Source organism: Labrus bergylta, chromosome 11, assembly GCF_963930695.1.
Source record: "Labrus bergylta chromosome 11, fLabBer1.1, whole genome shotgun sequence".
NCBI lineage: Eukaryota > Metazoa > Chordata > Actinopteri > Labriformes > Labridae > Labrus > Labrus bergylta.
Genome location: NC_089205.1, coordinates 11,011,451 through 11,032,297, shown reverse-complemented (window position 1 = coordinate 11,032,297; position 20,847 = coordinate 11,011,451). Strand labels below are relative to the sequence as shown.

Below are 20,847 nucleotides of genomic sequence, written 5' to 3'. Positions count from 1 at the left end.
CACTCATAGCAACCACAAGGCATAGCATGCTGTTATTCATTACCTCTAACTCAAATATGGTTTAATGGGTGCACCATGACTTTCGGTAAATGTTCTTTAGATTGAGAAGGTTTCAGTGTGTTAGTTTTAAAACTATTAGGATAGGCAAAAAAAATGAATAGCTTCACTCTCCAATCACAAATGGATAAAAAATGCTCCCTATAAAATCAAGAATACAATTTAAAATCCTTCCTCTCACTTAAAGATCTTAATGACCAGGCACCATCTTATCTTACAGATTGAATAGTGCTGTATCCCCCTCTCGAGCATTGCACTCAGAATGCAGTACAGTCTAATACATACAGTCTCTGAATGTACTATGGGAGGTAGAGGCTTCAGTTATCAGGTCCCTCACCTATGGAATCATTTTACCAGGCAGGATCCGAGAGGCAGACACCCTCTGTACTTTTTAAGTGTTGGCTTAAAACGTTCCTTTTTCATAAAGCTTATAGTAAGGGCTGGCTCAGATACGGACCAACACCTATGCTGCTATAGGCTTAGACTGCCAGGACACCTGCCACCTTGAGCTCCTGTCTCTACCGCTCTCGCTGTGATGTGTCACATCATATTACTGCATGTCACTTTCTGTAAACCTTCAATAACCATGTCAATTACTAACCATATATCTCCCCTGGGAACGTGTGCGCTCCCTTGTCTCATAGGTTCCTCCTCATCGTTGGTGTGTAGAGCCTACTGCTAAAACAATTGATAATATTATTATTAGCCTTACATCTATTATCATTATTGCAACTATTAAAGTGAATCTAAGAGCCACAACTATTATGAACAGCTTTACATATATTATCATTTATATGCCTATTAAAGGGAATTTTGGTGTTGCAACCATTGATATCAGCCTTTCATCTATTAGATCTACTAAATATTAAAGTGAATCTTAGACCATGCTCAACTTCAACCTCTATTATTATCAATCAGTCCTCCCCGTTTTATTATCACAACAGTAGACACTGTTAATATTAGACTGATTATCAGACTAATTATCAGACTGAGCTGTTCACACTACACAACAACAACAATCAAGTTTTTACGGTGTCACTGTGAATCTGCACTAAAGCGGAACCATGTTCACTCCCGCTTTGACACGTCAGCTGTAGCTGGAGGACACATTCAGACGTCGCACTCGCTGCACTTCCTGGTTCTTCTGTGTGTGTTGACGTTCACCTATGTAATCTTTTCGGTATTAAACGGTAGTAACTTTTTTTTTTTTGTGTGTTTCTTACTTTCATTACATTGGAGCGACATTGTGTTTCAATGTCCACAGCGTCATCCTGAGTTTCCGGTGTTTGTCTCTTTAATTCAGTGATTTGTGATCTGTTTGTTTGAATCGGCATGCTGTCATCATCACTAGGTATGCATGGTCTCATCTACTGCGTGTGTGGCTTCACTTTCGTTTACCCATCTTATGTTTGCATTAGTTCTTCTTATCTTACTGAAAATGTATTGTTTAGTCGTTTTGTTATTAATTTATGTCTTCTGTTTTCAGGTTAACCTAACATCTGGTAATTTTTAAGGTGACACTGACTACTTGAAACTAACACACTCTTTGATTGTTCTGCTACATAGTTCAGCTTAATTGCTTACTGTAATCTATATATTGTGTTCTGCTCCTTGTGCACATTGTATTTTTATTTATTGATGAATTCTTTGAGCAGCCTGTCTTGTTGATTATGGCTAATAAACTAATGGCACCCAAATGAGCAGTCATTTAAACTTTTTTAATTGTCCTGGCTCATTTTTTGTTGTTGTTGTTGTTGCAGATTTTCTAAGGGCACACCAGGTTTGATGCCCGTGCTCCAACATGGAGCACTCAGATTTGACCACACACAAGAACGGGCGACAGAGGAAGCTGGTGACCATGAGGGGCATGGACAGGGGAGAATCAAGCTCCTCTGAACCAGACGTAGAAAGAGATGAAGCAGAGGATCTTATCAGTGGGTCAGACTCTGAGAACAGGAGACACAGAGTCCAGCCTGGGATTCGTGGCGAGATGGGGAATGTGTTGCTTCTTCTCTTCCTTTATGTGCTTCAGGGGATTCCTCTTGGACTTGCTGGTAGTATTCCTTTAATCTTACAGAGCAAGAATGTAAGCTACAGAGACCAAGCCTTCTTCAGCTTTGTCTTCTGGCCGTTCAGTCTCAAGCTTCTTTGGGCACCTCTGGTGGATGCTCTCTACTTCAGTAGGTTTGGTAGAAGGTAAGAAGAACACTTGTATACTCTTGATGTTTTAAACAGTATACAATTATGGAAATGTGGGTTCTTTTTCTACTCTGCTAATGTCTTTCCTGATTCATCTCCGACATCACTTTGCAGAAAGTCATGGCTGGTGCCAACGCAGTACCTGCTTGGCCTCTTTATGATCTACCTCTCTATGTCAGTCAATTCGATGCTGCAGAGCGAAGGAGGCCCAAAGGTGGTAACACTTACTGCAGTCTTCTTTATGCTTGCCTTCCTGGCAGCGACACAGGTAAGAAATCATAAACACTGAAACAAATATATACAGAAAGACAAGTACAGTCAACTTGATAGTATCTCTCCCATCTTTTCTGCTTCAAAGGATATAGCTGTGGATGGTTGGGCCCTGACTATGTTATCGAGAGAGAACGTCGGCTATGCTTCTACATGTAACTCTGTGGGCCAGACAGCCGGCTACTTCTTGGGAAATGTGCTCTTTCTGGCTCTGGAATCGGCAGACTTCTGCAACAAGTACCTCAGAGTTGTGCCCAAGGACACAGGCATTGTCACTTTGCCAGGTATTATCATCCCCTGATGTAAAAAAAAAAAAATGTGCTGCTTTATGAGAGAACTGCGGTTTGTGAAATGAGTATACTTTGTAATGCTTTCCAATTTCCTGATACAGATTTCTTGTTCTTCTGGGGAATGGTGTTCCTCGTTTCTACAACATTGGTTGCCCTCATCAAAAGTGAAAATGAGCACACCAAAGGAAAGAGGAGAGTGCAGGAGGAGACACAGGGTGTCATGGAAACCTACAAGCTGCTGTTTTCTATCATCAAAATGCCCACAGTCTTCACCTTTTGTGGACTGCTTCTCACGGCTAAAGTACTTGGAACATGTCTTGATAATGATTTGGTTTTTCTTTTGAAATATGACTGATTTGGCAAATTTGCTGCCTAAATGCCTATTCCTCTTTAAGTGAAGATGTCCTCTGTGTGTTTCAGGTTGGTTTCTCTGCAGCCGACGCCGTGACAGGTTTGAAGTTAGTGGAAGCAGGAGTTCCAAAGGAGCAGCTGGCATTGCTGGCAGTGCCCATGGTTCCTCTGCAGATACTTCTTCCTGTGATCATCAGTAAATACACCGCAGGGCCCAGACCTCTGGATGTCTTCTACAAGGCGTTCCCCTTCAGGTTGTAACACACAAACACACAAAAACACTGACACTAAAATCCTTGCATAGCCACATTTGATGAGCAAACAGCTAAAGGAATTGTTGTGTTGTGGTGGCAGGTTGCTCATAGGACTGGAGTATGCTCTGCTGGTGTGGTGGACCCCCAGTGTAAAACAAGAAGGAGGGTTCCCTGTGTACTACTTCACCATTGTGCTGATTAGCTACGCATTACACCAGGTTTGGCATTTCTGTCTCTCTCCTGCTTTCTCATGTTACACTTCTAGCATTGCCTACATGTTCTCAGCAACTTGCAGATGGGCCTTTCGCAAAATAACAATGTTAGTCTGTTGGTACATTGGTTGATCCAAAGTTCAGATATTTATCGAATTATTGAATCAACTTCCATAAAACACTGTAGACATTGTTTAGGGTGCACAAAGCATGACTACAACTGACTTCAGTTAACCCTTAACTTATACTCTCATGCCATCTGCTGGTAAAAATGTGCAGCTGTTTAGTGAACATGTCAACATGTTCATACAGACATTAGGGGTTTCCAGACAATGAGTTCTACTGATTTCAGTCATACCCTGACTTTCCCTCTAACATCTGCATTTGATTGACATTTGTCACAACAGTTTTGGTTTATTGGAGTGAGGGAGATTGCATTTACACCTCTTGTGACTTGTTTGCTATCAGTTTATAAGGATCAATGTATTACATACTAAAGAACAAAGATTGAATAGAACGTTTTTACATTTCTTTGAACTGATCAACTTGAACAAATGGTTCCCATTCTGTTACAGGTGGCTTTGTACAGTATGTATGTGGCCTGCATGGCCTTCCATGCCAAAGTAAGTGACCCCATCATCGGGGGGACCTACATGACCCTGCTGAACACCGTCACTAACCTCGGAGGAAACTGGCCATCCACTGTGGCTTTGTGGTTGGTGGATCCTCTGACCTCTAAGGAGTGTCAGGGGGCTGTGGGGCAGAGCTGTGGCTCTGCAGAGGAGTCAGGGGTAAGAAAGAAGGGGAAGGGGGGGGCTACAAGATAATATTCAAAGTGGAACATAGAACTAATTACTTTTTTCCCCCCTTCTCATCTCCAGCTCTGTGTTAAGGAAGGCGGCGCTTGTGTGACGACATTGGATGGTTACTATGTGGAGTCAGTGGTGTGTGTTGTCATTGGTTTAGCTTGGTGGGTATGGTTAGGGAAGAAAATGAGGCGTCTGCAGGACCAGAGCCCAGCTGCTTGGAGGTGCAGAGCCGATCAATGACGAGACTCAACAGAAGCACAAACTTTTTCCCCCTCATGCTCTCTTCAAACAATGACTGACAGTGGACATTTTGTAGTTCCACCCTAATCCGTCTGGTTCAGTCCTTCTGGTCCTGCTGGAGCTGCTGGAGCTGCTACATTCAGAGAACACCCCGTTTCTCACCTCTGTCATCCGAAGCTCATGTAAAAGAAGAAGGAAGCGATTGTCTCTGAGGAAGTATTTTTCTTGCTGTTCCTGTTCCGAAACTGTAACAGAGGCCTCCAATGTAAACATCTCTGACTAGCGTAGACATTTTATTTTTAATTCACGTTTTTTCTTTGCTGAAACTGTTTTCTGCTGCTCAAAACAAAACCAAACCATTGCGTGTATAGGTTTGACCTGCTTTGATATACTGATTGAGTTTAAATGTAGTAAATTACAAAGTAAAAAGTAGTTGATTCTATGCAGAGTTTGCCTTAACCAAAAGATTAGCCACAATATGAGCTTTTTTAAGTCCGCTCTTGTGACTTTGCCTTTCTGTTTATAGAATATCTGTAACAAAAGGATACTTAAGGGAAAAGGCAAAACAGAAAAAAGTGCTACCACAAATTGACTGTATGTATGCACTTGCTGTTTGAGTCAGCCAATCTGTTGCCAGAGCAGGTTAAACCCAGTTGCTGCCATTGTCTCAGATATGTACCAATGAGTTTTTTGTTTTTTTAAATATATTTGTTCATTGTTTGCCCCATCTGAAGTCATTTGTGCCTTGGTTAGTTTTTGTATTGGGCAAGAATGTTTAAACTACAAAGGGTGGGCTCGAGAAGAACCATTAGGTATACACGAGGACTGCTTTTATTACCCCAGTTATTGTTGCCTTTTTTCTCTCCAGGCTGAGGACACATTCCATATAAAGACTTATTTGCACAATATGCGAAACGTATAACCAATATTAACTATATTACAAATCGATCCTTAAATGAACCAAGATATCATGAATGTTACACATTGTAGCAGTCTCTTATTTATTCATCATAGGAACAAATCCATTCTTTCAAAGTAGTCTTTGATGACGCAGCTTCTTCATTTTAATCTCGTTTGGTTAATTGTTTTCACTCAGCTATTTACATTTACAAGACTTAAGTTATTTTGTGAATTAATGTACAAAATAGTTTGTTTTTTTTCCAGCTAGACCCTGGTAGGTCTCACAACTTAATCCAGAGAATATTCAGAGAAACTACGTGCATAGGCTGTGATCATGTATGGCAACTATGAATGCGACATACTGTAACAGTAATCCTTGTTTCACAAAGCTTTGCAGTGTAAAAAAAGATCCCGTTTAAGTAGGACACTAACACCAGCCTGAATTCTTTCACCAAACAGCAACGCTGGTTCCAGAGAAACAGCCTTGATGTTAAACATGAGAAGTATATAATAGTGAAAGTTTCAGTATTTTCTCCAAAGCCAGCGTTGAATATCTCACTGCTTTGTCAATCATTAATGTTGAAGCACACAACCAGGGTTCATGTCAGGATATGAGAGGAGACCGAATTTGTAACTTATTTTACATTTAGGATTTTGTATGCGTCATTTGTGAACTACACATTGAAGGTCAATGTTTTTATTTTGTCTTCAGTCGATTCTTCTGCTGCAATTCACTCAAATCCCTTGCGACTTGTTTTTATACAACCTCACTTTGCTTTGGTGTTTCTTGGGATGTTCTAGTACATTTTTTTGTCAGGAGGTAACTGTTATGAGGCAAGGTTTCACCCTGAAATGTAACGGGGCATTACTACGTTTGTGGGTTTGATTTGATTTGCCTTTTTGGTTGCTCACTTCAGCCGTGTATTTAGGTTTTTATTTTTTTTCTGGTTTTCAGATCAGTTACCCGAGTTTGCTTCGATTACTTTTTGGTGATGGGGAAAATGTTTATTAATCTAAAGAAATCTTTTTTTTTTACGTTGCAATTTCTGTTAATGCAGGGTCCAAATCGGCAAAATAACAAAACAAAAAAGGACAGCACAGGGTGACAGTATAGAGACATATGCTTCTAGCAGTGCTTTTTGTGATGACATACGTGATGGAAGTCGACGTTTATAGGATGCATTGTTACTACGATTTGAAAGATTTATGTTCACTTATATTGTTTGAATACAGATGATTATCAACACAAAAAAGAAACAGTGCACTCTGGGTTTTTTCACATTTTATTATAATTTCCTTACTTTTCAGGAATCCTATAAATCCCTCCTAAAGAAGTGGACACTGATGCAAGAGGCTGTAAATGCTGTCTTGAGTATTTGGAGCTTTGAACCTCAACTGCAGGCCGTGTCCAGATCAACTGGTGCCACTGTGTCTTGGTACGCATCTTTCCAGGGGTCAGTGGTGTCTCTGCTGAGCCCACAGCCAGAGAGGATTGTTGCAAAGCAGTGCCATTCTTAGTTTCATGTTTTAGGTGGTGAAGGTGATCAAGCTCAACTAAGTCTCAACCAATCTGTAGACACATCCAAAGCATTGTACGCTTGAAGGGCAAGAGAACTGAAGTTTCCATATCAAATAAACCATTCCACGCCATCCACAAAATCAATGCCAGGAGAATGTAAAAAAGTCAACATGTTTTTTCTCTTTTAATTTAGGCTATCTGATTCATCATTTATGAATGGTACAATAATTCATCCATTTTCTAAAACACCTGTAGACATAAAGCTATTTTCATCAATACCAGAACCCCAGTGTGTATGCTGCTCAAAATGATTATTTATTTTATTCTTTTCTTAATAAGCCTAATTAATATCATTTTGTTCAGAAGTAGGGAGTATTTATGTCTACACTGTCAGAATCTCCCCATAGCAGGAACGTTATGTCCTTGCCGGCATTCTATCAAATAGCAGAAAGCGCTTTGAACGTCATCTTGTTCTGTTGACTGCATATTAGATTAAAACCGCTTGTATGCACTGTGATACAGCAACGCCTTTGATTTCCCAGTCAAACAAAAAGGCGGTAGCTCCCAAAAGAACATTTCCAGTTCAATACATCAGAGAGTGGATCAGAGGACGAAGGTCGTGAGACCTGAGGTGTCGTCGGAGAAGAGGTGAGATGGTGATGTTGCCGGTAACACTTAAACTGAAGCACGCTGGAGTGCCAGGCCCACGCACAGACTCCAGGTTGTGACAGTATACGTAGTGTGCGGATGTGCAATTTAAGAATTTAATTGTCTCTAACATCCTTATGGTTTTTTTTGCTTTGTTTCTTAAAAAATGTCAACAAAGAAAAAAAAAAAAAACGTCAAGAAATAAACTCTCCTAAAGAGGTGCGGTGGGTCATAGGTTCATACGTAGATGCTCGGGCCGCTTGGCCACGACAGGATAGGCCTGCTGCTTCATCTGAGCGAGGTTGACCCCGGCAGGCTGACGGATGGGGAGAGGGGCTGAGGCCTCGGAGTTTGATGTGACGTCCATCTGCTCTGGTGTGGACAGCTCCATGGCCTGGTCCTGTGGGGACTGCAGGACACTCGGTCCAGCTCCAGGGAGGAGGGGGCTCCGGGCCCAGCATTCCCCCCCTGTGAACTTTACAGGGCTGAAAAGAGACGAGGAGAGGAGGCATTTTGTTACATCAACGCTGTAGAGGATTTAATCTGGGAATCCTTTAAGTGAAGGACAAAAGCCTAAAAATGTTAAAATCAAGAAAACACAACAATAACTGACAGTTATTGGTAAGAAATTAAAAGGAAGACTAGACCCTGTGGAACTCCTGCTGCAGAGCGCAGACACCATGATGTACCTGAGAGGTGTTCTTGGGCTGTCCACGATTCTTCGAGGTGAGCGGATTTTTGGCTCGAATGAGAACCGTTCTTTGATGTTTTCTAAGACTGATGGAGCTACGTATGTGAAACCCTAAAAAAAAAAGACATCAGAGACGAATCACTTTCAGTTTCAATAAGGTGCAAATAAGAATGAGCGCCTGATTCAGAGCAATTGTCAAAGCTGTGGAAGTCATCTTTGCCGTGACTCTGATATTTGTAGCCATGAATTTGATTTGCATCTTTTCTCCTGCACTGTGATGCAGTATGACACCAGAATTGTTTGTGAATTTAAGACAATACAAGCCTAACTACAACATAAAAAATATTTGTGATTTATACCATGTTCCTCACAACATTCAATGTTTTCTCAATACGACGTGTATTTTTAAAATGTCAGGGACAAAATGAACAACGGAACGATTTGAAATGTAGTCAAAGGAGTTACCAGGAAGGCTTGGTTGGCACTCTCACTGAGAGTTGAGTCATCGGGGCTGTCGACTGGTGTTTGACTGGTAAACTTTGAGTCGAACTGACTCACGTCTTCAGCTGATTGCTGGAGAGGTAGAAGAGAGAGAGGGCAAACATGAGCTAATGCTCCAACTAACGAGTCAGGCTGTAACAAGAGATGACTTGGGATTCATTACCCACCTGAAGTCAGTCAGGTAACCAGAATTTAAGGTGAAGTAGCATTATCAGTGATCTTTTTCTACTTTTAACATTCTCTCATTTCCCCATCTACAATCACAAAAAGAGCTTTCTGACTCAGACTGTATTCTGCTCTGCTGCTCTTCTACTCACCAGAAACGGTTTAAAGGGAGGCTCCACTTTCCGAGCCAGCAGATCCTCCCAGTTGATGTGCCGGAAGAAAGGATGAGCCTATGACATTTTTTTTTTTTTTTGACAAATGATATAGATCAGTTAAATGCTGTCTAATGCTCTGCAGTGGACTAGGCTAATTGACATGGAGCCTGTTTCTTGTACTCACCTGCACCTCTGTGGCATCTCCTGCTCCTGCTCCCAGTCGCGACGATGCGTTTCTCTTCAGCAGCTAAAACCAGCAGTCAGGTGTCAGAAGAATACTCGCACAACAACCTCGGGCTTATTTTGAATAAACAAAGATGGTGGTAAGCTTTTGAACAAAGAGGACAATACCCGTTTCAGGAGATCTCTGGCTTCTTGTGTGAGGTAGGGCGGGAGGCTGAGCTTACATTTCAGGATCTTGTCAATGGTCTTCTTTCGGTTTTCACCTGTGAACGGTGGCTACCGTCAACATAGAGAGGGAAAGGGGTTACTCAAACATTCCCAGCAGTTATTTATATTTCAAAAGAACCCAATAGAGTCAAATGTTTTGAGGAGGTTTGTGCATTTTTAACTGACCGCTCCTGTGAGCATGTCGTACATCAGAGCTCCTAGACTCCACCAGTCCACCGCTCTGTTGTGTCCACTTCTCATCAAGATCTCAGGGGCCCTGCAGCAAAGACAATGAACAGGTTTGACTACATATCTAATGCTAATAAGTCAACGGTAGCTGTACAAATAGAAGGAGTCAAAATGCATAGTTATATATATGTTAAAGTATGAGAGAAGGAGTCGTTAAAAGACAAGAAGAAAACAGAGAGAACAACTTACATGTATTCAATAGTGCCACAGAAAGTGTGGGTGACAGTGCCATCGTGAATTGACTCTTTACAAAGACCAAAGTCTGTCAACTTCACATGACCTGGAAGGAAAACAACATTCAGATAATAAATAGAGCTGCCAAACAATACTTTTTTAAATTTATTAAATCACGATTAATCGCTCAATTTAAAAAAAAATAATATTTGCGCTGTCTGAGGCTGAGAGTACTTGACTTGCTGTTTGGATACAACTGTGTTTTTATTTTGAAATAAAGTAAGGACCTTCTGGTAGATCAAACGTTACTTTAAGACAGCCAAATGGAACGCTAAAAAAAAGGGAAATGTTGGATGTCATGAGGTGAATATGACTTTTGACTTGGGCTGGTCGATATGATGAAAAATGATATCACATGTGTCATGATGAATGTCCAATCATGATCATTTTCAAATGTAAAGAGAGATTTTTGATGGTCAACCTGATGGTTGATTGGGATTTAATTATTTTTTTAAATTTAATTAAGAATAATTAATTATTCTTTACTGTCATGACAAACTATACTTGAACAGAGGAACATTTCAGTAAGCACAGTGCACGGTGCTGGAAAACGCTGATATGACAGTTTGCTACTACGGTACACTAACACTCGATTGGGACGTTTGGTCATTTCTTGCTTTCAGTGTGTTCTAATGGCTGATATTGTTTCAAATGGTGGAAAAGGTTTGTTGTGTTGCCCGTTTTAGCCTCACACGTCTTCTGCTGTCATTATAGGTTTAATAATAAATAATAATAGTTATAGTTTTATCACCCAGGCCTACTTTTGACTCGACAACTGAGCTTCAAAGTGAAATGAGACATTCAAAGATGCAGCAGTGTCGCTCTTCTACATCACTGTGACTACATGGAGACACTGTGGAGGTGTATCCACAAGGCGACTATCAGGAAACACCATGCAATTAAAAAAAAATATGAATGCATTAATTTCAGGCCTAAATTAATACAGATTAACGAGCTAATGCTGACAGCCCTAATAATAAATGTTTCTATTTGGGATAAATATAAAAACAAATAAGCATGCATTTTATCACATAAAGATGGTTTATCCCCCCCCCCCCCCCCCCCCATATTTTTTTCTCTGCCTTACATTGATGCATATTTGTGTTAAAAACAAAGAAAACCTAACCTTCTTTAGGATGAATGCAAGCAAGATGGAGTTTCTTCCTTACATGCACACGTGTACACAATAAGACACACCTTGGCTGTTGAGCATGATGTTCTCAGGCTTTAGGTCTCTGTAGATGATGCCCTTCTGGTGCAGGTGGCCCAGAGCCATGGAGATCTCTGCCAGGTAGAAACTATACAAACAAATAGAACCTGTGTCACTCAACAAGACTAGCTTCATGCACAGCTATATTTCTAAACAAGGTGCCATCAGCCAAAAAAACATTATACATCATTACTCACCAGGCTGTGTCTTCCATGAAGATGCCTTCTCTCTCCAGCTGCATGAAAAGTTCTCCTCCTGCACACACATGTTTATGTGGTTAACACCGGGACAAGTTTACAGGACGGACCTAAACAAACTGTGTAGTGATCAGACAGAAAGGAGCACTTTCGAAGGGATTTGTAAGCCCCCTTGAAGGATCCAAAACAAAGGTCCAGACATGTCATAGGTCGTGTTGTACACATTACATATTGATAAGTTACTAAGAGACCTGGTTACAGTTGTTCAAATGACCCAAAATAAAAATTGGGTCATCAGGCACAATCCCATGTAGCTGTTGCACTGTCTTCACAATAGTAAAAGTGGCAGTATCATCGTTAGCCTTCAGGTGAATATACTCCAACGTAACAAACAAGTGTAGGAATCGCTTAGTAAATAACAAGGCTGTAGGGATACAGGCAAGAGTTCAATGTCGGGTACACACAATGTTTCCCTTAAGACCTGTGTTACACCACTTCTTGTTCATGGTAAGACACAAATCCTCCCCGACTGTATTACCAGTCAGCCTGGGGTCTCTGTCCAGGCAAAAAGACTTCCCAATTGCCAAAAACTTCACATTTGCCCACAGTTCATCAGCTTCGTTATCAGAGTGACTGAACATTAGAAAGAATGATAGTAGGAAGTGGTATCGGTTGACAGCCCTGTCTTTTAAGCCTCAGGCATGTCACCACTTCTCCCTCTTTTCCTCACGCCTGTTGGTGTGGAAGCCCAACTTCAGTTGGCCTCAGGTGGGTCCTGCCGGTGCCCACAAATCGAAAGTAGTAGAAGAAACTATTGGCTGTACTGGAGGAACCCCCCCCCCCCCCCCCCCTGCTAAAAATGTCAGTAGGAGAAGCGATAGAAAGTAGGAAGAGAATGGGCTAGATTAAGGTGAGTCACTGTTGCTTCTGTCACCGCCAGCCCAGATGAGAAAATAAATTAGAATGTCTATTAAACATTACTTTAATGATAAAAGTGGTCAAAAAAAGGACACTGGTGGCGTAGTGGTTAGTGTGCGCGCCCCATGTATGGAGGCTATAGTCCTCCAAGCGGGCGGCCCAGGTTTGATTCCGACCTGTGGCTCTTTCCCGCATGTCATTCCCCACTCTCTCTCCCTGATTTCCGACTCTATCCACTGTCCTATCTCTCCATTAAAGGCACAAATAGCCCTAAAATAAATAAAAAAACGCCTGTCACCATCACCAGATACCTATTATAGCCCATTGAAGGATGCTTTGAGTCCTTCCATACATACAATGTCTGCAGAGTGTGTTTCTTTCTCAGGTGTTATATCTGTTTGTGTGTATAATACTGACCACTCAGGTACTCAAGGATTAGATACAGTTTCCCTCCAGTCTGGAAAGCGTAGATAAGATCAACAATGAATGGATGCTTCACTTCTTCCAGGATGTTCCTCTCCGCCTTGGTGTGAGCTGTGTCCTTGGCGTTGCGTACAATCATAGCCTGTTTCCCCGAGATCACAAGAAACACACAAACATTAGTTACGATAGGAAACATCATTAAACTAAGAATAGGCATGTTTTAAACAATGCAGGGGTGACATTTTGGCTGCACATCACTGGATTACAAGCAACTTGCCTAAGAGGGTAGACTACTTCTTTCACTTCTTTGGAGAAGCAGAGTAGGCAACTAACTACCGTACTGTACTGAGATTGAGGAGTCAACTTTCCACATCTGGGTAAACTAATAAATAACATTTACATAAGTTAGCAAAGCTCTGACAGTGGCTGCCCCCAATTATAACTCCTTTATCACTTTGCTGGAGGAAAAAAAATACTATAAAAAAAACATAACTATTTGTCAACAACACTGCTCTACTATGCTATAACCACTACCTGTGTTGTTAATCTTTGACTGATGTTTATCAGGTATCTAAGTCTATCTGTAGTTAACCCTTACAGTAGTAATTAAAGGGAGATTTTGCCAATTTTCATACGTATCTCCATCTAACAGGTTAGGATGTCTGATAAACACCTGCCATTATTATTCTTGGACATTATTATTGACATTAGTTTTTAAGCCTTGTCTACAGGCCAAGAAATGGAGTACAGCAAAATAACAAGGAAATACACAGAACACATTGTGGAGAGTTCCTCTTAAGGTACCCACACACAGAACAAGGAATCAAAGTTCTTATTTTATTGGTTATTGCCATGACTGGTATATAACACCTAGTAGTTTAAAATAGTCAGAGCACATCTAAAATAATGGGAAGCGGGAAAACAAGACCACACATTACATCATTATGTCATTTGAATTAATAGTGAGTTGTTATGTGTTTCTCATTTGCACAGGAATGTACATATCTGTCGTACCACTGTCAAACTGCTGGACTAACAAACAGGTAAGGACCCCTCTGTCCCTGTCCTAATTCCAGGGGAAGACATCAATAATATATATTTGTTTGATCAAGCTGGTAACGGGCTTCCACTCTGAAGCCTATATTCTTGGCTGTGTATGTTTCACTGACAATTTTGGGGCAAGTCAGGACTTATTTCTCTCTCTAAAAAGCTTCAGACACAGGGGCTCTGGCCTGCAGGCCTTCACCAATGCTGCTCTACAAAAACACTAAATGCTTGTCACTTTTAAGTTTAACTTTAAGACTGGGTCTTCGACGTGTCACTGGGGTCAGTTGAGCCGATCGAGCAGAAGCAGTGTGAAAATCAAGCAGAACCTAATTGGCTGAGGCAAAGTGTTTTAAGTGCCAATGCTGCAGCAACAGCGCAGCACAGATGGCAATCTACCAACTAGAAGTGAAATCTTACCCCACCAGTGGCTTCAAGGACAGACATTATTTGAACACAGTTAATGTTTATTTGTAATAGCAGGTATACAAGTATGTCAACAGTATACAAACACCTATACAGCCATTGTTTGTAATTGATTTTCTGAGTGTATTGATAAAGGAATAGTACAAGTACCTTTTTTAAAACTTTCATGGCAAATATTTTGCCCGATGCCGCTCCAACCACTTTTTTTACTTGAAAAACCTGCACAGAAGGAAAAGTGATAAACATATTCAAAATTGTAAAATGAAAAACTCTGCATTTTGCAGGACAGATCGAAAACCAATTCAGAGGGTGCACGTGAACTGTCCTTTCAAATGATGTGCTACCTTTCCATAGCCTCCTTTCCCCAGGACCCGAAGCAGCTCAAAGCACTCTGGTCTGATATTCTCTGTTCCCTGATTGACGTTGTCCTCTGATATCTCAATCTTCTCACAGTCATCCATGTTGCTGCGGAGGACAGATGGGTCATAATACGCTCACGCTCCGAGTAAGCCCCAAAATCATACATGATCACAGGCACAGTTGGACATGTATTGAATACTTACAATTCAAATCCACTGCACTGATCCATGATATCATTGAACTGTGCCTAAAAGGAAAATAAGAGGGTAATAGATGCATCATGTACAGAATAAAGCTGAAATAAATCCAGATATTAAGTTGCTACTATTGAATACTTGCTGAGTTGGCATTATAACACGACTAATAAAAGCAATAAAAAGCAATCACCCACATTTAAAGGTGAAACATTAACTTTTTCTGATTTAACAGTTCAACCTGCAACTATTTTGCAACTATCATTTGAGAGGTTTTAAAAGCAAAAAAAAGCACGCCAAAACGTTTCTTGTTCTGGGCTCTCCAATTTGGAGATTTTCTGCCTTTCTTATTATTATTATTATTTTTTTAACTTTTGATTAGAAAGAACATTGAATCCTGATGAATGTGAAGTGTGTTTTTATCACACTCAGTCATTTTCTTTATCAATGATGACAAATAATGCGTTAATTGTAGCCCTTAAGCACCTCTTGCACAATAAGTTTGGCCGAAACATCGAACTGGCTATAAAGTGTTTGTTTGGTTTCATATTCACACAGAAGCTGTGATTTGATACTGACAAGCACGGGCTGCACTGCAGTGATGAAATAGTTGCCCAATCCATGTTAACCGAACAAAAACATGAAGCAAGAAGACACAAATAACTTTGTTTTGTTCAACAAAAGAAGTGTGCAAATAACTTCTGAACACCGAGCTGATAAAATTCAATTACTGTACTTCTGTAACAGCAGGTGTCGACAATGTTTTTGTGCACAAAGCAGTGTATTGCTCATATTATTTAAAGATATGTAGTCTTTAATAGACAATCTGTAACATTGAGCTGCTGCTGCATCATTATTAGACACACACAGGTAGTTTAACTCCACACAGACCCTCTCTGTTACAGTCGTGCCAAAATAAACTGTTGCACACCGAGCCACATTTATCACTGCAACACCTTTGGCCAAGTAAGGCTCTGCTTGCTCAACTCCGACATGACAGCGATGGTTTTAGACAGTGACAACGTTAACGACGCATTCATTTCATCACTATCTCTCCCGGAAAAGAAACTGTACAGGTGACAGCTCTGTCAGGATCACAGCCAGTCTAATGGTGGTGAGCTAGCATTAGCTTCTGCTAACCCCATTAGAAAAGGCCTGAGCTCCGGCTGCAGGAGCAGGCCTGTGGTGGAGGCTGGCAGGCTACCAGGCTAACAGCTAGCTAGCTGCAGTGCATGATTAGTTTCTGCAGCGGCAACTCTCGTCGTTACATTCAACATCTGACGTTAAAGTACCTCCTCAATCTCATCGTCGGAGACATTATCCTCCGGCTGATCCAAATCAATGTCAAACACTCCAGCCATGGCAGCGCCTCGCTCGGATCGCTCTGTCACAGACCGTAAGAATAGCAGGCGTCCCCCACCTCATGGACAAACACACACCGCCGCCATAACCGGCTACTACACTGAGCATGCGCACTGCAACACCCAACAAAAGGGGCGGTAACCGGAGCGCCTTCTTTTTACAATTTCACATCAGAGATACTTCAGAAAAATCAAGTTACATTCAGGTACATTTACATAAAATGCAACGTAGTGCTAAAACTTTGGGCACGGTTTTATGATAACACGCTTGTTGACAAAAAGACAGATTTATTATTATTATTATTATTATAATTATTATTATAGCGGCTTTCCTGAATATGAAGCCGCTGAGAGGTTAAGGTTAGGCCTGATGTGTTTGTCCGACGCGCTTTCTAAAGAATACTGTGATACGTAAAAATACGTTTGACTTTTTTTATTAACGTAAAAAAAAAAAAGATTATCAACTTAACTTATAATAACGTGCATTAACTCTTAATCACAGTGAACCAGAAACAATAGCGGTCAACAAAAAATACGGCAAACCAGCTCACCCCCTCTCTTCCACTGAGAACAAAAGGTGAACAGGTGAGTTAAATCAACACATCTCCGCCCATACCCATGTGACCCGACATCCCCCGACTCAATATAATCCTAATAAATGATATAATAATCAATAACCCAAAACACCAATATATAACAGACTACCTTAACCTTAAATAAATACCACAAATACAATTATATCAATCCATGGCTCCAACAATTATTATTATTGTTATTATTATTATTTACAAGATTATCAGTATAATTTAACTTTTTATTTTTTTTTAATCAAGACTAATCAACAATTTCAAGAATTGGAACGATTTCACACAATCAGTAATGATAACTTTATTTTGAAAGCTTCTGATGTTGCCGGAAATGCCGTGCCCAATGTTTGAACGTACTTGGTACGAGTTGCACAGCTCCTAAACGTGCCGCGGTCAGGCTGAGAAATGTCCGTGGTTACAGTTCAGCTCGGCCAGTGCGGGAACCAGGTGGGTCACGAGCTGTTTGACCTCACCTGTAGTGATGCGCGTGGTGGACAGAGGAGGCTGTACGGCTCAGCCAGCTGCGAGCGATTCTTCCACCAGACTGCACATGGAGGTATGAGCTACTCTGGATGTGTGTTCTGTCTGTATGGCACTACTGCTTACCTGTTTCTGTCCTTCTGTTGGTCAGAGCTGGTTGCCAGGGCGATTCTTGTTGACATGGAGCCCAAAGTTATTAACCAGTGCATCTGTAGAGCTTCCAGATCTGGTATGTGGAGGTATGGAGACACTTCATACTTCAGCCAGAAGCAGGGCTCTGGAAACAACTGGGCCAATGGGTAAGAAGATTGAACGAAAACGTCAATCCTATCCCACTCAAGACTCTTCTGTCTTTGTCCTTGAGAGTCTGTTTAAAGGATTATGCTCAGTTAAAATGAAGATAAACATATTGACCTGCAAACTTACTAACTGTTGTGATTTTTGGAATAATTGTCTATTGTCTATTTTGATTTCTTAGCAAAGTGAGACTCAGTGTTGATCAGCATGCACATAACTTAATCAATAATCAATTTGTTTCATGATTTATAGAAAATTAAAAAACATCTCTTGCAGAGTCAGGTTTTCTAGCTTTGCCTTCCAAAACATTTTTTTTTTTTAATTTAAGGTCATTTGGGACAAAGTTATGGTCATTATCTCAAAATAAAAACTCAATAAACAAACTCCAACTCATCGACAAGTACAGAACAAAGCAAGAAAACTGTGTGCTTAAAAATATGATACAAAACTGGTAATGGGCTTTTTGTACATAGGTTTTGCGTCCTTGGCCCTCGTCACAGAGATGAGGTGGAGGAGCTGGTGAGGCGAGAGGTGGAGCGCTGTGACAGGTTGGCTGGCCTCATGGCTATCATGAGTGTAGCAGGGGGAACAGGTTCTGGGGTTGGTACCTATGTAACGCGCTGTCTCAGAGACATCTTTCCCAAGTCCTTCATCCTCAACCACCTCACCTGGCCATACGGGACTGGAGAGGTACACAGAGTTATGTCAATTGCTTACCTTTTCTATTAGAATAATACGCTTAGAAAACTTTTCCCCTTGATTTGTCCTTTCAGGTGATTGTCCAGAATTACAATTCTGTGCTGACACTGGCTCATCTCTACCAGCTGTCAGATGCCATTCTTGTGCATGAGAACGACACGGTGCACAGGATCTGTAGTCAGCTGCTCAACATCAAACATATCTCCTTCAGTGATGTCAACAGGGTCATCGCTCACCAGCTGGGAAGTGTTCTTCAGCCGACTCTCACTGCTGACTCCGACGGAGTCTACGGCAGAAATCCTATAGGTGAGACAGGACAAGACGGAAAGACAAACATGTGGCAGGTTCCCTGGATTTCTAAATGGTTTATTCTAGACAAGGGGAGTTTTGAAATTCTGTAAATTAGCAGAAAATCAAAGTTTTAATACATTTTAACAAGAATAATTTCTCGTCTTCTGATTCTGTCTCTCAGGCGAGTTGGTGAGTGCGCTCACTTGCCACCCAGAGTACAAGCTGCTCAGTGTGAGTACAATACCTCAGATGCCGAGCTCCTCCATAGCCTACAGCACATTCAGCTGGCCAGGCCTGCTCAAACACCTGCGACAAATGCTCATCTCCAACAGCAAGATGGAGGAAGGCATGTTCTCCCTTAAGTCCTATCTACTACTCACATATGGTAACACTTAAAAAAGAAATATATATATATACTGTAAGAATCTGTCTTTTAATTGTTCTGTATCAGGTATAGACTGGCAGGTGCAGCTACCTGGAGCTTCAGGGCGGACCAGGAGTCTTATAGCCCCCAGCTTTAACACCTCTTTGGCCAACCTACTCATACTGAGAGGAAAAGACGTGTACAGTGCAGAGACAGGTCAGAGAACTGGCTGTAATGTTTTGTATAAATTGGCTAACTGGGCAAAATGAGGCTTCTTATACTCATTGATCAAACCTTGATAATTCTATGAAAGATCATGATCTTTATTTAAGGATTTCCATTCTTCCAGTTCAGGCTGTTGTGATTCAAGCGACACATAAAATGTCGTACAACAGACTTTTAACATTTTAATTGATCAGAAATCGCAGAACAACATGGTGAATTTTGACCTGTCTACAGGTGGTTTTGAGGACCCAGCCCTTTACACCTCCTGGCTCTCATCAGAAGAAGCTTTCAATATGTGGAAGTCCCCAGTGCCTTTTAATAAGTATGAAAAGTCTGCGACACTGGTCAGTAACAGCCAGGCTCTGCTCAGACCCCTGGATAACATGGTTGGAAAAGCATGGAATATGTTTGCATCAAGGTGAGTTTGCTGCTTTACTCAGTGAAAGCGAAGATAATATTTATTTGAATACAACAAATGTATTGCCTATACATGTACATCCTACAGCTGTGGTGCAAAGTAGGATGAGTGCAAATGCATATACAAAAATTACAGCAAGATGCAACAGGCTTATTGGTTTCATAAAAAGAAAATAATATAAAAAGGAATGTTTCAAACAGATACATCTTTACCACTTGACAATTGAGCAAAGCAGTGTTGTGAATTATGATTCAAGGTTTATAATGTGTTTACCTCTATATGTTAAATGTTTATTATTTGGTCTTCTATTTTCATTCCCCTTTTGTTCTGTGTTACAGGGCCTACATCCATCAGTACATTAAATTTGGAATCTCAGAGGAGGACTTTCTAGACAGCTTCACGTCTCTTGAGCAGGTCATCTCAAGCTACAGTCAATTGTCTTAGTTTAAAAAAAAATAAACACGTTGGGACTGTATGGGAAAGGCATCAGCTTGCCTTTGAACTGTATGTGGACAAGAGAAATCCATCAGACATCTAAGAACATTTATTTATACTAAAAACTTATCGTGTAAATAAAAATATATAGTTTGTTTTAACAATTCTTTGGTCTACTGAGTGCAATACCAACATTTTGAGGTTTACATGTTAAGTGGGAAGGAGTGTTCACTGCACTTGAAGCTCAATGATCCAAAAGATTTAGTCATCTCCTGTAAGATAAGATGCTTTTAAACCCCCTATAAGTGATGATTTCAATCGAGTCGAGTTGGACCATCACCCATGGAAGATCATTTAATGGCAAAAAATAAGCTTAGTGAATTTTGAGGTTAAAAGAAAAATAGAGGCTAAGAATTTAAAATGTGTATGGGCTTCCAAGTGGTTCAAAAAATCTGTAGAAGACGAACTGCACAAAGCAAAGTGACAAGGCCATCAATTCAAATTTCAACTACTTTATTTTTATGATCAGTGTGCACCAAACAGGTTGTTGTTTCCACAAATGGACCTGTGGACATGCAGTCTCAGTATGAGGCACCAATGTAATGCTGAAGGCCCACAACTTCAGCCAGCCTACAGACCGCTGTTGCCGTACACATTAAACAGCCAACACCAGTCTGATAAGCTAGCTGATGGGGTGGGAAAGTGGTTTTAATGAAGACACTACCAACGAGATAAGAGGGAACCTCTTTTCATAAAGCTGGAATCCACCAGAATCAGCCAGGTG

The 20,847-nt window shown here is 40.9% G+C and overlaps 3 protein-coding genes across 7 annotated transcripts; 2 read left to right on the top strand and 1 right to left on the bottom strand.

Annotated features, from left to right (window-relative positions):
• The first annotated feature begins 1,152 nt into the window (after positions 1 to 1,152).
• On the top strand, positions 1,153 to 5,669 carry slc33a1 (solute carrier family 33 member 1). Of its 4 annotated transcripts, none has more exons than XM_020642856.3 (10): positions 1,153 to 1,247; positions 1,544 to 1,571; positions 1,818 to 2,253; positions 2,371 to 2,524; positions 2,615 to 2,810; positions 2,918 to 3,117; positions 3,237 to 3,421; positions 3,522 to 3,639; positions 4,209 to 4,424; positions 4,515 to 5,669. In XM_020642856.3, exons 3-10 carry the CDS (start codon positions 1,859 to 1,861, stop codon positions 4,680 to 4,682), a joined length of 1,632 nt encoding a protein of 543 aa, XP_020498512.2. In that variant the 5' UTR covers positions 1,153 to 1,247; positions 1,544 to 1,571; positions 1,818 to 1,858; the 3' UTR covers positions 4,683 to 5,669. The 4 variants fall into 4 exon arrangements, with proteins under 4 accessions (XP_020498512.2, XP_020498514.2, XP_020498513.2 ...); XM_020642857.3 differs by having other exon boundaries at positions 1,182 to 1,408; XM_020642858.3 differs by lacking the exon at positions 1,544 to 1,571 and having other exon boundaries at positions 1,161 to 1,247.
• A 1,592-nt stretch (positions 5,670 to 7,261) lies between these two features.
• On the bottom strand, positions 7,262 to 16,382 carry rps6kb1b (ribosomal protein S6 kinase b, polypeptide 1b). Its single transcript, XM_020642863.3, has 15 exons — positions 16,199 to 16,382; positions 14,916 to 14,959; positions 14,697 to 14,817; positions 14,503 to 14,571; positions 12,877 to 13,024; positions 11,542 to 11,599; positions 11,332 to 11,432; positions 10,090 to 10,180; positions 9,838 to 9,928; positions 9,613 to 9,720; positions 9,446 to 9,508; positions 9,259 to 9,336; positions 8,906 to 9,013; positions 8,439 to 8,551; positions 7,262 to 8,234 (listed from the first exon to the last, which is right to left on the bottom strand). The coding sequence occupies exons 1-15, from the start codon at positions 16,265 to 16,267 to the stop codon at positions 7,979 to 7,981; spliced, it is 1,518 nt and encodes a 505-aa protein (XP_020498519.1). The 5' UTR covers positions 16,268 to 16,382; the 3' UTR covers positions 7,262 to 7,978.
• A 431-nt stretch (positions 16,383 to 16,813) lies between these two features.
• On the top strand, positions 16,814 to 20,229 carry tubd1 (tubulin, delta 1). 2 transcript variants are annotated; one of them, XM_020642852.3, is made up of 8 exons: positions 16,819 to 17,410; positions 17,486 to 17,633; positions 18,105 to 18,321; positions 18,405 to 18,636; positions 18,803 to 18,967; positions 19,073 to 19,201; positions 19,445 to 19,628; positions 19,967 to 20,229. In XM_020642852.3, the coding sequence occupies exons 1-8, from the start codon at positions 17,260 to 17,262 to the stop codon at positions 20,070 to 20,072; spliced, it is 1,332 nt and encodes a 443-aa protein (XP_020498508.2). In that variant the 5' UTR covers positions 16,819 to 17,259; the 3' UTR covers positions 20,073 to 20,229. The 2 variants fall into 2 exon arrangements, with proteins under 2 accessions (XP_065816435.1, XP_020498508.2); XM_065960363.1 differs by having other exon boundaries at positions 16,814 to 17,633.
• The last annotated feature ends 618 nt before the right edge of the window (positions 20,230 to 20,847 follow it).

Bases quoted from the DNA above. Each gene is read 5' to 3' on its own strand.
- slc33a1 (XM_020642856.3), top strand. From the start codon at position 1,859: ATGGAGCACTCAGATTTGACCACACACAAGAACGGGCGACAGAGGAAG. The intron at 3,118-3,236 runs GTACTTGGAACA...TGTGTGTTTCAG, and splicing joins GACTGCTTCTCACGGCTAAA to GTTGGTTTCTCTGCAGCCGA. The intron at 4,425-4,514 runs GTAAGAAAGAAG...TCTCATCTCCAG, and splicing joins GCTCTGCAGAGGAGTCAGGG to CTCTGTGTTAAGGAAGGCGG.
- rps6kb1b (XM_020642863.3), bottom strand. From the start codon at position 16,267: ATGGCTGGAGTGTTTGACATTGATTTGGATCAGCCGGAGGATAATGTC. The intron at 10,181-11,331 runs GTGTGTCTTATT...TTTTCCTTCCAG, and splicing joins CATCATGCTCAACAGCCAAG to GTCATGTGAAGTTGACAGAC. The intron at 8,235-8,438 runs GTACATCATGGT...GTCTCTTTTCAG, and splicing joins AGCCCAAGAACACCTCTCAG to CCCTGTAAAGTTCACAGGGG.
- tubd1 (XM_065960363.1), top strand. From the start codon at position 17,260: ATGTCCGTGGTTACAGTTCAGCTCGGCCAGTGCGGGAACCAGGTGGGT. The intron at 18,637-18,802 runs GTGAGACAGGAC...TCTGTCTCTCAG, and splicing joins CTACGGCAGAAATCCTATAG to GCGAGTTGGTGAGTGCGCTC. The intron at 19,202-19,444 runs GTCAGAGAACTG...ACCTGTCTACAG, and splicing joins CGTGTACAGTGCAGAGACAG to GTGGTTTTGAGGACCCAGCC.